Here is a 17851-nt window from a genome sequence, read left to right as displayed (position 1 = left end):
AACACCAGACCAGGAGCCAACAGCTCAGGTCAGACTGACCCCCTGCATAAGCCTCCCAAATGGCACCTTGTTTCTAAAGCACCCTGGTCAAAGTAGTGCACTATATAGGGGTCCTGGTTAAAGTAGTGCACTATATAGGGGCCCTGGTTAAAGTAGTGCACTATATAGGGGTCCTGGTTAAAGTAGTGCACTATATAGGGGCCCTGGTTAAAGTAGTGCACTATATAGGGGTCCTGGTTAAAGTAGTGCACTATATAGGGGTCCTGGTTAAAGTAGTGGACTATATAGGGGCCCTGGTTAAAGTAGTGCACTATATAGGGGCCCTGGTTAAAGTAGTGCACTATATAGGGGCCCTGGTTAAAGTAGTGCACTATATAGGGGTCCTGGTTAAAGTAGTGGACTATATAGGGGCCCTGGTTAAAGTAGTGCACTATATAGGGGTCCTGGTTAAAGTAGTGGACTATATAGGGGTCCTGGTTAAAGTAGTGCACTATATAGGGGTCCTGGTTAAAGTAGTGCACTATATAGGGGTCCTGGTTAAAGTAGTGCACTATATAGGGGCCCTGGTTAAAGTAGTGCACTATATAGGGGCCCTGGTTAAAGTAGTGCACTATATAGGGGCCCTGGTTAAAGTAGTGGACTATATAGGGGCCCTGGTTAAAGTAGTGCACTATATAGGGGCCCTGGTTAAAGTAGTGGACTATATAGGGGCCCTGGTTAAAGTAGTGCACTATATAGGGGCCCTGGTTAAAGTAGTGCACTATATAGGGGCCCTGGTTAAAGTAGTGCACTATATAGGGGCCCTGGTTAAAGTAGTGCACTATATAGGGCAGGGATCACCTCGAATCAGCCGCCGGCCAATTTATTTCCTGAGTGGATGAGGGGGACTGCAACGTCATAATTAGTAGACTTCAAATTGACCACAAGAAGCCCAAACCGATATAATATTTGACTAAAACCTATACAATCACATATCTCTGTGTGGGAATACTTCAACATCTAAGTTGGGGAGCCCTGATATTAAGTTGTAATGTCCTGTTGTTTTCTAGCGTAAGGTTATGGTCTGACCTGTTACTGTGTGTGTGTGTGTGTGTGTGTGTGTGTGTGTGTGTGTGTGTGTGTGTGTGTGTGTGTGTGTGTGTGTGTGTGTGTGTGTGTGTGTGTGTGTGTGTGTGTGTGTGTGTGTGTGTGTGTAGAGATGTGGTCTGAGGCCATCAAGATCTTGAAGGGGGAGTACACCATCAGAGCCATCAGGGAACACAACATGGACCAGGCCATCATCTTCTGTCGGACCAAGATCGACTGTGACAACATGGAGCAGTACTTCATCGTACAGGGAGGAGGTGAGTTATACTACTACTGTACTACATAAATACTACTACAACATGGAGCAGTACTTCATCGTACAGGAAGGAGGTGAGTTATACTACATCAATACTACTACAACATGGAGCAGTACTTCATCGTACAGGGAGGAGGTGAGTTAGAATACTACTGTACTACATAAATACTACTACAACATGGAGCAGTACTTCATCGTACAGGGAGGAGATGAGTTATACTTCTACTGTACTACATAAATACTACTACAACATGGAGCAGTACTTCATCGTACAGGGAGGAGGTGAGTTATACTACTACTGTACTACATAAATACTACTACAACATGGAGCAGTACTTCATCGTACAGGGAGGAGGTGAGTTATACTACATAAATACTACAATACTACTACAACATGGAGCAGTACTTCATCGTACAGGGAGGAGATGAGTTATACTTCTACTGTACTACATAAATACTACTACAACATGGAGCAGTACTTCATTGTACAGGGAGGAGGTGAGTTATACTACTACTGTACTACATAAATACTACTACAACATGGAGCAGTACTTCATCGTACAGGGAGGAGGTGAGTTATACTACATAAATACTACAATACTACTACAACATGGAGCAGTACTTCATCGTACAGGGAGGAGGTGAGTTAGAATACTACTGTACTACATAAATACTACTACAACATGGAGCAGTACTTCATCGTACAGGGAGGAGATGAGTTATACTTCTACTGTACTACATAAATACTACTACAACATGGAGCAGTACTTCATCGTACAGGGAGGAGGTGAGTTAGAATACTACTGTACTACATAAATACTACTACAACATGGAGCAGTACTTCATCGTACAGGGAGGAGGTGAGTTAGAATACTACTACTGTACTACATAAATACTACTACAACATGGAGCAGTACTTCATCGTACAGGGAGGAGGTGAGTTAGAATACTACTGTACTACATAAATACTACTACAAAATGGAGCAGTACTTCATCGTACAGGGAGGAGGTGAGTTAGAATACTACTGTACTACATAAATACTACAATACTACTACAACATGGAGCAGTACTTCATCGTACAGGGAGGAGATGAGTTAGAATACTACTACTGTTCTACATTAATACTATTACAACATGGAGCAGTACTTCATCGTACAGGGGGGAGGTGAGTTAGAATACTACTACTGTACTACATAAATACTACTACAACATGGAGCAGTACTTCATCGTACAGGGAGGAGGTGAGTTAGAATACTACTGTACTACATAAATACTACTACAACATGGAGCAGTACTTCATCGTACAGGGAGGAGATGAGTTAGAATACTACTACTGTACTACATAAATACTACAATACTACAACAACATGGAGCAGTACTTCATAGTACAGGGAGGAGGTGAGTTAGAATACTGTACTACATAAATACTACAACAATGAGCAGTACTTCATAGTACAGGGAGGAGGTGAGTTAGAATACTACCACTGTACTAGATAAATACTACTACATGGAAATACAAGGAGGTGTGTTTTACCCTGTCCCCTCCCTCCATTAGGTCCAGATAAAAAAGGCCACCAGCTTTCCTGTGTCTGTCTCCATGGTGACCGGAAGCCCAACGAACGCAAGACCAATCTGGACCGATTCAAGGTCAGCAGCGTCACTTAGCCACGGGTGGGATGTGACCTCACTTAGCCACGGGTGGGATACGACCTCACTTAGCCACGGGCGGGATGCGACCTCACTTAGCCACGGGTGGGATACGACCTCACTTAGCCACGGGTGGGATACGACCTCACTTAGCCACGGGTGGGATACGACCTCACTTAGCCACGGGCGGGTGCGACCTCACTTAGCCACGGGCGGGGTGCGACCTCACTTAGCCACGGGTGGGATACGACCTCACTTAGCCACGGGCGGGATGTGACCTCACTTAGCCACTGGTGGGATACGACCTCACTTAGCCGCTGGCGGGGTGCGACCTCACTTAGCCACGGGTGGGATGCGACCTCACTTAGCCGCTGGCGGGGTGCGACCTCACTTAGCCGCTGGCGGTGCGACCTCACTTAGCCAAGACTATTAATTGTTTAGAACCAATGAGAAAAAACATCAGTTACTTGATTTGAATTTATGGTTTATGCTGGAGCAGCGGAGGGGCCACGGGGCACTACTCTGGAGCAGCGGGGGGGCCACGGGGCACTACTCTGGAGCAGCGGGGGCCACGGGGCACCACTCTGGAGCAGCGGGGGGCCACGGGGCACTACTCTGGAGCAGCGGGGGGGCCACGGGGCACTACTCTGGAGCAGCGGGGGCCCCGGGTCACTACTCTGGAGCAGCGGGGGCCCCGGGGCACTACTCTGGAGCAGCGGGGGCCACGGGCACTACTCTGGAGCAGCGGGGGCCACGGGGCACTACTCTGGAGCAGCGGGGGGCCCCGGGTCACTACTCTGGAGCAGCGGGGGGCCACGGGGCACTACTCTGGAGCAGCGGGGGGGCAACGGGGCACTACTCTGGAGCGGCGGGGGGGGGTTCCCGGGGAATAGGGGCCATTTGATATCTAGACATGATTAGAGGTATGGTTGGCAGTGGGACCACCAGCCGTTCCTCAAACGTCTCTCAGTAAATAAATAAAATAAAACACTTCCACTTCTATTTTACACTCCTATTTTACACTTCTATTTTACATTTCTATTTTCTATTCTGTTTTCAGCAACAGCATCAAATATGATATTGACTTCCTGTATTATCTCCTTACAGAAACAGGAAGTGAAGTTCTTGATCTGTACAGACGTGGCGGCCAGGGGCATTGACATCCACGGAGTCCCCTACGGTGAGACAAACACACAGGCCATGAGATTAACACACAGGCCATGAGATTGATAAACACACAGGCCATGAGATTAACACACACACTGACCATGAGATTAACAAACACACTGACCATGAGATTAACAAACACACTGACCATGAGATTAACAAACACACTGACCATGAGATTAACAAACACACTGACCATGAGATTAACAAACACACTGACCATGAGATTAACACACACACTGACCATGAGATTAACAAACACACTGACCATGAGATTAACAAACACACTGACCATGAGATTAACAAACACACTGACCATGAGATTAACAAACACACTGACCATGAGATTAACAAACACACTGACCATGAGATTAACTCAGACCATGAGATTAACAAACACACTGACCATGAGATTAACACACAGACCATAAAATTAACACACAGGCCATGAGATTAACAAACACACTGACCATGAGATTAACAAACACACTGACCATGAGATTAACAAACACACTGACCATGAGATTAACAAACACACTGACCATGAGATTAACAAACACACTGACCATGAGATTAACAAACACACAGACCATGAGATTAACAAACACACAGACCATGAGATTAACAAACACACTGACCATGAGATTAACACACACACAGACCATGAGATTAACAAACACACAGACCATGAGATTAACAAACACACAGACCATGAGATTAACAAACACACTGACCATGAGATTAACACACACACAGACCATGAGATTAACAAACACACTGACCATGAGATTAACAAACACACTGACCATGAGATTAACACACAGACCATGAGATTAACACACAGACCATGAGATTAACACACAGGCCATGAGATTAACACACACACTGACCATGAGATTAACAAACACACTGACCATGAGATTAACAAACACACTGACCATGAGATTAACACACACACTGACCATGAGATTAACAAACACACTGACCATGAGATTAACAAACACACTGACCATGAGATTAACTCAGACCATGAGATTAACAAACACACTGACCATGAGATTAACACACAGACCATAAAATTAACACACAGGCCATGAGATTAACAAACACACTGACCATGAGATTAACAAACACACTGACCATGAGATTAACTCAGACCATGAGATTAACAAACACACTGACCATGAGATTAACTCAGACCATGAGATTAACAAACACACTGACCATGAGATTAACAAACACACTGACCATGAGATTAACAAACACACTGACCATGAGATTAACAAACACACTGACCATGAGATTAACACACACACAGACCATGAGATTAACACACACACACAGACTATAAGATTAACACACAGGCCATGAGATTAACAAACACACAGGCCATGAGATTAACAAACACACAGGCCATGAGATTAACAAACACACAGGCCATGAGATTAACAAACACACAGGCCATGAGATTAACAAACACACAGGCCATGAGATTAACAAACACACAGGCCATGAGATAAACAAACACACAGGCCATGAGATAAACAAACACACAGGCCATGAGATAAACAAACACACAGGCCATGAGATTAACAAACACACAGGCCATGAGATTAACAAACACACAGGCCATGAGATAAACAAACACACAGGCCATGAGATAAACAAACACACAGGCCATGAGATAAACAAACACACAGGCCATGAGATAAACAAACACACAGGCCATGAGATTAACAAACACACAGACCATGAGATTAACAAACACACAGACCATGAGATTAACAAACACACAGGCCATGAGATTAACAAACACACAGGCCATGAGATTAACAAACACACAGGCCATGAGATTAACAAACACACAGGCCATGAGATAAACAAACACACAGGCCATGAGATTAACAAACACACAGGCCATGAGATTAACAAACACACAGGCCATGAGATAAACAAACACACAGGCCATGAGATAAACAAACACACAGGCCATGAGAGAAACAAACACACAGGCCATGAGAGAAACAAACACACAGGCCATGAGATAAACAAACACACTGGCCATGAGATAAACAAACACACTGACCATGAGATTAACAAACACACAGACCATAAGATTAACAAACACACAGGCCATGAGATTAACAAACACACTGACCATGAGATTAACAAACACACAGACCATAAGATTAACAAACACACTGACCATGAGATTAACTCAGACCATGAGATTAACAAACACACTGACCATGAGATTAACAAACACACTGACCATGAGATTAACAAACACACTGACCATGAGATTAACACACTGACCATGAGATTAACTCAGACCATGAGATTAACAAACACACTGACCATGAGATTAACTCAGACCATGAGATTAACAAACACACTGACCATGAGATTAACAAACACACTGACCATGAGATTAACACACTGACCATGAGATTAACTCAGACCATGAGATTAACAAACACACTGACCATGAGATTAACTCAGACCATGAGATTAACAAACACACTGACCATGAGATTAACTCAGACCATGAGATTAACAAACACACTGACCATGAGATTAACACACTGACCATGAGATTAACTCAGACCATGAGATTAACAAACACACTGACCATGAGATTAACTCAGACCATGAGATTAACAAACACACTGACCATGAGATTAACTCAGACCATGAGATTAACAAACACACTGACCATGAGATTAACTCAGACCATGAGATTAACAAACACACTGACCATGAGATTAACACAACTGACCATGAGATTAACAAACACACTGACCATGAGATTAACAAACACACTGACCATTAACTCAGACCATGAGATTAACAAACACACTGACCATGAGATTAACTCAGACCATGAGATTAACAAACACACTGACCATGAGATTAACAAACAGACCATGAGATTAACAAACACACTGACCATGAGATTAACAAACACACTGACCATGAGATTAACAAACACACTGACCATGAGATTAACACACTGACCATGAGATTAACAAACACACTGACCATGAGATTAACTCAGACCATGAGATTAACAAACACACTGACCATGAGATTAACAAACACACTGACCATGAGATTAACAAACACACTGACCATGAGATTAACACACTGACCATGAGATTAACACACACACTGACCATGAGATTAACTCAGACCATGAGATTAACAAACACACTGACCATGAGATTAACTCAGACCATGAGATTAACAAACACACTGACCATGAGATTAACAAACACACTGACCATGAGATTAACACACTGACCATGAGATTAACTCAGACCATGAGATTAACAAACACACTGACCATGAGATTAACTCAGACCATGAGATTAACAAACACACTGACCATGAGATTAACTCAGACCATGAGATTAACAAACACACTGACCATGAGATTAACACACTGACCATGAGATTAACTCAGACCATGAGATTAACAAACACACTGACCATGAGATTAACTCAGACCATGAGATTAACAAACACACTGACCATGAGATTAACTCAGACCATGAGATTAACAAACACACTGACCATGAGATTAACTCAGACCATGAGATTAACAAACACACTGACCATGAGATTAACACACTGACCATGAGATTAACTCAGACCATGAGATTAACAAACACACTGACCATGAGATTAACACACTGACCATGAGATTAACTCAGACCATGAGATTAACAAACACACTGACCATGAGATTAACTCAGACCATGAGATTAACAAACACACTGACCATGAGATTAACAAACACACTGACCATGAGATTAACACACTGACCATGAGATTAACAAACACACTGACCATGAGATTAACTCAGACCATGAGATTAACAAACACACTGACCATGAGATTAACACACTGACCATGAGATTAACTCAGACCATGAGATTAACAAACACACTGACCATGAGATTAACTCAGACCATGAGATTAACAAACACACTGACCATGAGATTAACAAACACACTGACCATGAGATTAACAAACACACTGACCATGAGATTAACAAACACACTGACCATGAGATTAACAAACACACTGACCATGAGATTAACAAACACACTGACCATGAGATTAACAAACACACTGACCATGAGATTAACTCAGACCATGAGATTAACAAACACACTGACCATGAGATTAACACACACACAGACCATAAAATTAACACACAGGCCATGAGATTAACACACACACAGACCATGAGATTAACACACACACAGACCATGAGATTAACACACACACAGACCATGAGATTAACACACACACAGACCATAAGATTAACACACAGGCCATGAGATTAACACACACACAGACCATGAGATTAACACACACACAGACCATGAGATTAACACACACACAGACCATGAGATTAACACACACACAGACCATGAGATTAACACACACACAGACCATAAGATTAACACACAGGCCATGAGATAAACAAACACACAGGCCATGAGATAAACAAACACACAGGCCATGAGATAGATAAACACACAGGCCATGAGATAGATAAACACACAGGCCATGAGATAGATAAACACACAGGCCATGAGATAGATAAACACACAGGCCATGAGATAGATAAACACACAGGCCATGAGATAGATAAACACACAGGCCATGAGATAGATAAACACACAGGCCATGAGATAGATAAACACACAGGCCATGAGATAGATAAACACACAGGCCATGAGATTAACAAACACACAGGCCATGAGATTAACAAACACACTGACCATGAGATTAACACACACTGACCATGAGATTAACAAACACACTGACCATGAGATTAACAAACACACTGACCATGAGATTAACACACACACTGACCATGAGATTAACACACACACTGACCATGAGATAAACAAACACACTGACCATGAGATAAACACACTGACCATGAGATTAACAAACACACTGACCATGAGATAAACACACTGACCATGAGATAAACAAACACACTGACCATGAGATAAACAAACACACTGACCATGAGATTAACAAACACACTGACCATGAGATTAACAAACACACTGACCATGAGATAAACACACAGACCATGAGATTAACAAACACACAGACCATGAGATAAACACACTGACCATGAGATAAACAAACACACTGACCATGAGATAAACAAACACACTGACCATGAGATAAACACACTGACCATGAGATTAACAAACACACTGACCATGAGATAAACACACTGACCATGAGATAAACACACAGACCATGAGATTAACAAACACACTGACCATGAGATTAACACACAGGCCATGAGATTAACACACAGACCATGAGATTAACACACAGGCCATGAGATTAACACACACACTGACCATGAGATTAACACACAGACCATGAGATTAACACAACACAGACACAGATAGAACCTCCTTTTCAGGTCCAAGTCGTCCTGTTGCTTTTTAATCCATTTTGACCCTGATCAATGTGTTCCAGTGATCAACGTGACTCTGCCAGATGAGAAGCAGAACTACGTCCACCGCATCGGCAGAGTGGGGAGAGCAGAGAGGTCAGTAATATCTAGTCTGGCGGGGAGAGAGAGAGAGAACAGAGAGGTCAGTAATATCTAGTCTGGCGGGGAGAGAGAGAACAGAGAGGTCAGTAATATCTAGTCTGGTGGAGAGAGAGAGAACAGAGAGGTCAGTAATATCTAGTCTGGCGGGGAGAGAGAGAGAGAACAGAGGTCAGTAATATCTAGTCTGGCGGGGAGAGAGAGAGAGAACAGAGAGGTCAGTAATATCTAGTCTGGTGGAGAGAGAGAGAGAACAGAGAGGTCAGTAATATCTAGTCTGGTGGAGAGAGAGAGAGAACAGAGGTCAGTAATATCTAGTCTGGTGGAGAGAGAACAGAGAGGTCAGTAATATCTAGTCTGGTGGAGAGAGAGAACAGAGGTCAGTAATATCTAGTCTGGTGGAGAGAGAGAGAGAACAGAGGTCAGTAATATCTAGTCTGGTGGAGAGAGAGAGAGAACAGAGAGGTCAGTAATATCTAGTCTGGTGGAGAGAGAACAGAGAGGTCAGTAATATCTAGTCTGGTGGAGAGAGAGAGAACAGAGAGGTCAGTAATATCTAGTCTGGTGGAGAGCGAACAGAGAGGTCAGTAATATCTAGTCTGGTGGAGAGAGAGAGAGAACAGAGGTCAGTAATATCTAGTCTGGTGGAGAGAGAACAGAGAGGTCAGTAATATCTAGTCTGGTGGAGAGAGAGAGAGAACAGAGAGGTCAGTAATATCTAGTCTGGTGGAGAGAGAGAGAGAACAGAGAGGTCAGTAATCTAGTCTGGTGGAGAGAGAGAGAACAGAGAGGTCAGTAATATCTAGTCTGGTGGAGAGAGAACAGAGAGGTCAGTAATATCTAGTCTGGCGGGGAGAGAGAGAACAGAGAGGTCAGTAATATCTAGTCTGGTGGAGAGAGAGCGAGAACAGAGGTCAGTAATATCTAGTCTGGTGGAGAGAGAACAGAGAGGTCAGTAATATCTAGTCTGGTGGAGAGAGAGAGAGAGAAACAGAGAGGTCAGTAATATCTAGTCTGGTGGAGAGAGAGAGAGAACAGAGAGGTCAGTAATATCTAGTCTGGTGGAGAGAGAGAGAGAACAGAGGTCAGTAATATCTAGTCTGGTGGAGAGAGAGAACAGAGGTCAGTAATATCTAGTCTGGTGGAGAGAGAGAGAGAACAGAGGTCAGTAATATCTAGTCTGGTGGAGAGAGAGAGAGAACAGAGAGGTCAGTAATATCTAGTCTGGTGGAGAGAGAGAGAACAGAGAGGTCAGTAATATCTAGTCTGGTGGAGAGCGAACAGAGAGGTCAGTAATATCTAGTCTGGTGGAGAGAGAGAGAGAACAGAGGTCAGTAATATCTAGTCTGGTGGAGAGAGAACAGAGAGGTCAGTAATATCTAGTCTGGTGGAGAGAGAGAGAACAGAGAGGTCAGTAATATCTAGTCTGGTGGAGAGAGAGAGAGAACAGAGAGGTCAGTAATCTAGTCTGGTGGAGAGAGAGAGAGAACAGAGAGGTCAGTAATATCTAGTCTGGTGGAGAGAGAACAGAGAGGTCAGTAATATCTAGTCTGGCGGGAGAGAGAGAACAGAGAGGTCAGTAATATCTAGTCTGGTGGAGAGAGAGAGAGAACAGAGGTCAGTAATATCTAGTCTGGTGGAGAGAGAGAGAACAGAGAGGTCAGTAATATCTAGTCTGGTGGAGAGAGAGAGAACAGAGAGGTCAGTAATATCTAGTCTGGTGGAGAGCGAACAGAGAGGTCAGTAATATCTAGTCTGGTGGAGAGAGAGAGAGAACAGAGGTCAGTAATATCTAGTCTGGTGGAGAGAGAACAGAGAGGTCAGTAATATCTAGTCTGGTGGAGAGAGAGAGAGAACAGAGAGGTCAGTAATATCTAGTCTGGTGGAGAGAGAGAGAACAGAGAGGTCAGTAATCTAGTCTGGTGGAGAGAGAGAGAGAACAGAGAGGTCAGTAATATCTAGTCTGGTGGAGAGAGAACAGAGAGGTCAGTAATATCTAGTCTGGCGGGGAGAGAGAGAACAGAGAGGTCAGTAATATCTAGTCTGGTGGAGAGAGAGCGAGAACAGAGGTCAGTAATATCTAGTCTGGTGGAGAGAGAACAGAGAGGTCAGTAATATCTAGTCTGGTGGAGAGAGAGAGAACAGAGAGGTCAGTAATATCTAGTCTGGTGGAGAGAGAGAGAGAACAGAGAGGTCAGTAATATCTAGTCTGGTGGAGAGAGAGAGAGAACAGAGGTCAGTAATATCTAGTCTGGTGGAGAGCGAACAGAGGTCAGTAATATCTAGTCTGGTGGAGAGAGAGAGAGACAGAGGTCAGTAATATCTAGTCTGGTGGAGAGAGAGAGAGAACAGAGAGGTCAGTAATATCTAGTCTGGTGGAGAGAGAACAGAGAGGTCAGTAATATCTAGTCTGGTGGAGAGAGAGAGAGAACAGAGAGGTCAGTAATATCTAGTCTGGTGGAGAGAGAGAACAGAGAGGTCAGTAATATCTAGTCTGGTGGAGAGAGAGAGAACAGAGAGGTCAGTAATATCTAGTCTGGTGGAGAGAGAACAGAGAGGTCAGTAATATCTAGTCTGGTGGAGAGAGAGAGAACAGAGAGGTCAGTAATATCTAGTCTGGTGGAGAGAGAGAGAGAACAGAGAGGTCAGTAATATCTAGTCTGGTGGAGAGAGAGAGAGAACAGAGAGGTCAGTAATATCTAGTCTGGTGGAGAGAGAACAGAGAGGTCAGTAATATCTAGTCTGGTGGAGAGAGAGAGAGAACAGAGAGGTCAGTAATATCTAGTCTGGTGGAGAGAGAGAGAGAACAGAGAGGTCAGTAATATCTAGTCTGGTGGAGAGAGAGAGAGAACAGAGAGGTTAGTAATCTAGTCTGGTGGAGAGAACAGAGAGGTCAGTAATATCTAGTCTGGTGGAGAGAGAACAGAGAGATCAGTAATATCTAGTCTGGTGGAGAGAGAGAACAGAGAGGTCAGTAATATCTAGTCTGAATCTGTGTTGACGATGCTTTTTAGTTCTAAACTAGGTTTCATCTGTCTGGGAAAACCACATCTAGAAAAAAGTCAAGTTTCTCTTCATCTTTTAGGATGGGGTTGGCCATCTCTCTCGTTGCCATGGAGAAGGAGAAGGTAAGGCCATCAGTCAGAATATGTGTTGTAATTCTGTGGTCTCAGGTCCACAGGTGGCTGACTCATTCTGTCTGTAGGTGTGGTACCATACGTGTGCTAACCGGGGCAGAGGGTGTCACAACACCAGGCTGAAGGAGGAGGGAGGATGTACCATCTGGTACAATGAGAAGGAGGTGAGGAAACCAATACTACCTCTGTTCCTCTGCTCTTCATACTCCCTCCTTCCATTCTCTCGCTCTCTCTGTGTCGCTCTCGGTCCTCGCTCTACTCCAACCCCCTCTCCCTCGCTCTACCTCGCTCCCCTCTCTCTCGCTCCCCTCTCTCTCGCTCTACCTCGCTCCCCTCTCTCTCGCTCCACCTCGCTCCCCTCTCTCTCGCTCTACCTCGCTCCCCTCTCTCTCGCTCTACCTCGCTCCCCTCTCTCTCGCTCTACCTCGCTCCCCTCTCTCTCGCTCTACCTCGCTCCCCTCTCTCGCTCTACCTCGCTCCCCTCTCTCTCGCTCTACCTCGCTCCCCTCTCTCGCTCCACCTCGCTCCCCTCTCTCTCGCTCCACCTCTACCTCGCTCCTCTCTACCTCGCTCTACCTCGCTCCCCTCTCCCCCGCTCTACCTCGCTCCCCTCTCCCTCGCTCTACCTCGCTCCCCTCTCCCTCGCTCCCCTCTCTCTCGCTCTACCTCGCTCCCCTCCACCTCGCTCCCCTCTCTCGCTCCACCTCGCTCCCCTCTCTCTCGCTCCACCTCGCTCCCTCTCTCTCTCGCTCCACCTCGCTCCCCTCTCTCTCGCTCCACCTCGCTCCCCTCGCTCCCCTCTCCTCGCTCCCCTCTCCCTCGCTCCTCTCGCTCCCCTCTCCCTCGCTCTACCTCGCTCCCCTCTCCCTCGCTCTACCTCGCTCCCTCTCCCTCGCTCTACCTCGCTCCCCTCTCCCTCGCTCTACCTCGCTCCCCTCTCCCTCGCTCTACCTCGCTCCCCCTCTCCCTCGCTCTACCTCGCTCCCCTCTCCCTCGCTCTACCTCGCTCCCCTCTCCCTTGCTCCCCTCTCCCTCTCTACCTCGCTCCCCCTCTCCTCGCTCCCTCTACCTCGCTCCCCTCTACCTCGCTCCCCTCTACCTCGCTCCCCTCTACCTCGCTCCCCTCTCCCTCGCTCCCTCTACCTCGCTCTACCTCGCTCCCCTCTCCCTCGCTCTAACTCGCTCCCCTCTACCTCGCTCCCCTCTCCCTCGCTCTTCCTCGCTCCCCTCTCCCTCGCTCTACCTCGCTCCCCTCTCCCTCACTCTACCTCGCTCCCTCTCTCTCGCTCCCTCTCTCTTGCTCTACCTCGCTCCCTCTCTCTCGCTCCCCTCTCTCTCGCTCCCTCTCTCTCGCTCCCCTCTCTCTCGCTCCCCTCCACCCTCGCTCTACCTCGCTCCCCTCTCCCTCGCTCTCCTCGCTCCCCTCTCTCTCGCTCCCCTCTCCCTCGCTCTACCTCGCTCCCCTCTACCTTGCTCCCCTCTCCCTCGCTCTACCTCGCTCCCCTCTCTCTCGCTCCCTCTCTCTTGCTCTACCTTGCTCCCCTCTCCCTCGCTCTACCTCGCTCCCCTCTCCCCGCTCTACCTCCTCCCCTCTCCCTCGCTCTACCTCGCTCCCTCTCCCTCGCTCCCCTCTCTCGCTCTACCTCGCTCCCTCTCTCTCGCTCCACCTCGCTCCCCTCTCTCTCGCTCCACCTCGCTCCCCTCTCTCTCGCTCCACCTCGCTCCCCTCTCTCTCGCTCTACCTCGCTCCCCTCTCCTCGCTCCCCTCCCTCTCGCTCTACCTCGCTCCCCTCTCCTCGCTCCTCTCCCTCGCTCTACCTCGCTCTCCCTCCTCGCTCTACCTCGCTCCCCTCTCCCTCGCTCTAACTCGCTCCCCTCTCCCTCGCTCTACCTCGCTCCCCTCTACCTCGCTCCCCTCTACCTCGCTCCCCTCTACCTCGCTCCCTCTACCTCGCTCCCCTCTACCTTGCTCCCCTCTCCCTCGCTCTACCTCGCTCCCCTCTACCTCGCTCCCCTCTACCTCGCTCCCCTCTACCTCGCTCCCCTCTACCTCGCTCCCCTCTACCTCGCTCCCTCTACCTCGCTCCCTCTACCTCGCTCCCTCTACCTCGCTCCCCTCTCCCTCGCTCTAACTCGCTCCCCTCTACCTTGCTCCCCTCTCCCTCGCTCTTCCTCGCTCCCCTCTCCCTCGCTCTACCTCGCTCCCCTCTCCTCACTCTACCTCGCTCCCCTCTCTCGCTCCCCTCTCCCTCGCTCTACCTCGCTCCCCTCTCCCTCGCTCTACCTCGCTCCCCTCTCTCTCGCTCCGCTCTACCTCGCTCCCCTCTACCTCGCTCTACCTCGCTCCCCTCTCCCTCGCTCTACCTCGCTCCCCTCTCTCTCGCTCCTCTCTCCCTCGCTCTACCTCGCTCCCCTCTCCCCCGCTCTACCTCGCTCCCCTCTCCCCGCTCTACATCGCTCCCCTCTCCCTCGCTCTACCTCGCTCCCTCTCCCTCGCTCTACCTCGCTCCCCTCTCCCCGCTCTACCTCGCTCCCCTCTCCCTCGCTCTACCTCGCTCCCCTCTACCTCGCTCCCCTCTCCCCTCGCTCTACCTCGCTCCCCTCTCCCTCGCTCTACCTCGCTCCCCTCTCCCCCGCTCTACCTCGCTCCCCTCTCCCCCCGCTCTACCTCGCTCCCTCTACCTTGCTCTACCTCGCTCCCCTCTCCCTCGCTCTACCTTGCTCCCCTCTCCCTCGCTCTTCCTCGCTCTTCCTCGCTCCCCTCTACCTTGCTCCCCTCTCCCTCGCTCTTCCTCGCTCCCCTCTCCCTCGCTCTACCTCGCTCCCCTCTCTCTCGCTCCCCTCTCCCTCGCTCTACCTCGCTCCCTCTACCTTGCTCCCCTCTCCCTCGCTCTACCTCGCTCCCCTCTCTCTCGCTCCCCTCTCTCTTGCTCTACCTCGCTCCCCTCTACCTCGCTCCCCTCTACCTCGCTCCCCCTCTCTCTCTCTCCGTTCCTCAGCTGCTGTCTGATGTAGAGGAACATTTAAAGTGTACCATCACCCAGTGTGAACCCCCCTCTCTCTCCGTTCCTCAGCTGCTGTCCGATGTAGAGGAACATTTAAAGTGTACCATCACCCAGTGTGAACCCCCTCTCTCTCTCTCTCCGTTCCTCAGCTGCTGTCCGATGTAGAGGAACATTTAAAGTGTACCATCACCCAGTGTGAACCCCCTCTCTCTCCGTTCCTCAGCTGCTGTCTGATGTAGAGGAACATTTAAAGTGTACCATCACCCAGTGTGAACCGGACATCAAGGTTCCTGTGGACGACTTCGACGGCAAGGTGACCTACGGCAAGCGCAGAGCAGCAGCAGGTGTGTGTTAGACGGGATCGCTACTGGCGTCTTTATATTCACTAAAGCTGCCAGATGGTGTGATTCATCCCTCCAGAGAACAGGTTTCCACTGTTCCAGAGCTTTACACCACACCAGCCAACGCTTGGCACGGCGCATGGTGATCTAAGGCTTGCGTGTCGCTGCTCGGCCACGGAAACCTACTTTATGGCGGGGCCGTTGTTGCTCCTAGACATTTCCACTTCACAACACTGACAATGTTTGTCTATGGAGATTGCATGGTTGTGTGTTCGATTTTATACACGGCTCAGCAACGGGTGTGGCTGAAATAGAATTCACTAAGTTGAAGAAATGTCCACATTCTTTTGTGTATATAATGTAGAGCTTGGTTCATTTACATCTCTCTGTCTCTCTCTCCAGGTGGTAACTATTGTGGTCATGTGGCTGCATTGGCTCCTACAGTTCAGGAGCTGGCCAATCTGGAGAGAGAAGCTCAGACCTCCTTCCTTCACCTGGGGTACCTGCCCAACCAGCTGTTCAAAGCCTTCTGAAAACACACCTGCCGGTCAAGATACGCAGTTACACCTGGGCTGACATCAACCAACTTAATGTCCTGCTTCCTGTCCACACACACACACACACACACTGCTGATTTAGATACGCAGTTACACCTGGGCTGACATCAACCAACTTAATGTCCTGCTTCCTGTCCACACACACACACACCTGTTCTGACTGCCTGTACAGTGTGCAGGTCTTCCAAAGAGAAGAGACTAGCGTAGCGGCTAGCTAAAAGCTAAAAAATAAACCAACACACCGCTGTAGTTTTGATTTTAGTGCCTGGAGCACGAGCTGTCAGAGTTCAACAAGTCTCTGGTTGGAGATGAGATGGTCCAGGGTCTGGAGCTGAACGTTGTGACTAAAATGAGTTATTATTTCCCTTCTAATAAAATGACCCTAAAATGATTTGAGTTTGATCTGTTAAAATAAAGCGTAACATTAAACCGTGTCGTTTTGGTTTCATTCCACCGTTTCACCCCAAAGCATGTTCAATAACACTGAGAAACACAACGTCTAGGTTGGACAACTTGATCTAGAAGATGTCTACTAATACCAGGAACTACGGTCCGCAGGACCTAGCTGTACCAGCGCTCCGCAGGACCTAGCTGTACCAGCGCTCCGCAGGACCTAGCTGTACCAGCGCTCCCGCAGGACCTAGCTGTACCAGCGCTCCGCAGGACCTAGCTGTACCAGCGCTCCGCAGGACCTAGCTGTACCAGCGCTCCGCAGGACCTAGCTGTACCAGCGCTCCGCAGGACCTAGCTGTACCAGCGCTCCGCAGGACCTAGCTGTACCAGCGCTCCAGCTCCGCAGGACCTAGCTGTACCAGCGCTCCGCAGGACCTAGCTGTACCAGCGCTCCGCAGGACCTAGCTGTACCAGCGCTCCGCAGGACCTAGCTGTACCAGCGCTCCGCAGGACCTAGCTGTACCAGCGCTCCGCAGGACCTAGCTGTACCAGCGCTCCGCAGGACCTAGCAGTACCAGCGCTCCGCAGGACCTAGCAGTACCAGCGCTCCGCAGGACCTAGCTGTACCAGCGCTCCGCAGTGCTTTCGGAAAGTATTCAGGT

General features: G+C 48.1%; 1 protein-coding gene across 1 annotated transcript in view; it reads left to right on the top strand.

Moving 5' to 3' along the window:
• ddx1 (DEAD (Asp-Glu-Ala-Asp) box helicase 1) overlaps positions 1 to 17225 on the top strand; it is a gene marked incomplete at its 5' end in the record, with an annotated part of 39334 nt that extends 22109 nt beyond the window's left edge. The window contains 9 exon segments of the mRNA XM_042312924.1: positions 1 to 28; positions 1197 to 1343; positions 2899 to 2990; positions 4098 to 4170; positions 9681 to 9753; positions 12842 to 12884; positions 12962 to 13057; positions 16122 to 16242; positions 16642 to 17225. The exon segment at positions 1 to 28 is cut by the window's left edge and continues 24 nt beyond it. Of these exon segments, the coding sequence (XP_042168858.1) occupies positions 1 to 28; positions 1197 to 1343; positions 2899 to 2990; positions 4098 to 4170; positions 9681 to 9753; positions 12842 to 12884; positions 12962 to 13057; positions 16122 to 16242; positions 16642 to 16772 (804 nt within the window).
• Positions 17226 to 17851: the final 626 nt, after the last annotated feature.

Source organism: Oncorhynchus tshawytscha, unplaced genomic scaffold, assembly GCF_018296145.1.
Source record: "Oncorhynchus tshawytscha isolate Ot180627B unplaced genomic scaffold, Otsh_v2.0 Un_contig_5326_pilon_pilon, whole genome shotgun sequence".
NCBI lineage: Eukaryota > Metazoa > Chordata > Actinopteri > Salmoniformes > Salmonidae > Oncorhynchus > Oncorhynchus tshawytscha.
The sequence above is the reverse complement of the archived record's forward strand: the minus strand, read 5'-3'. Positions and strand labels throughout refer to the sequence as shown.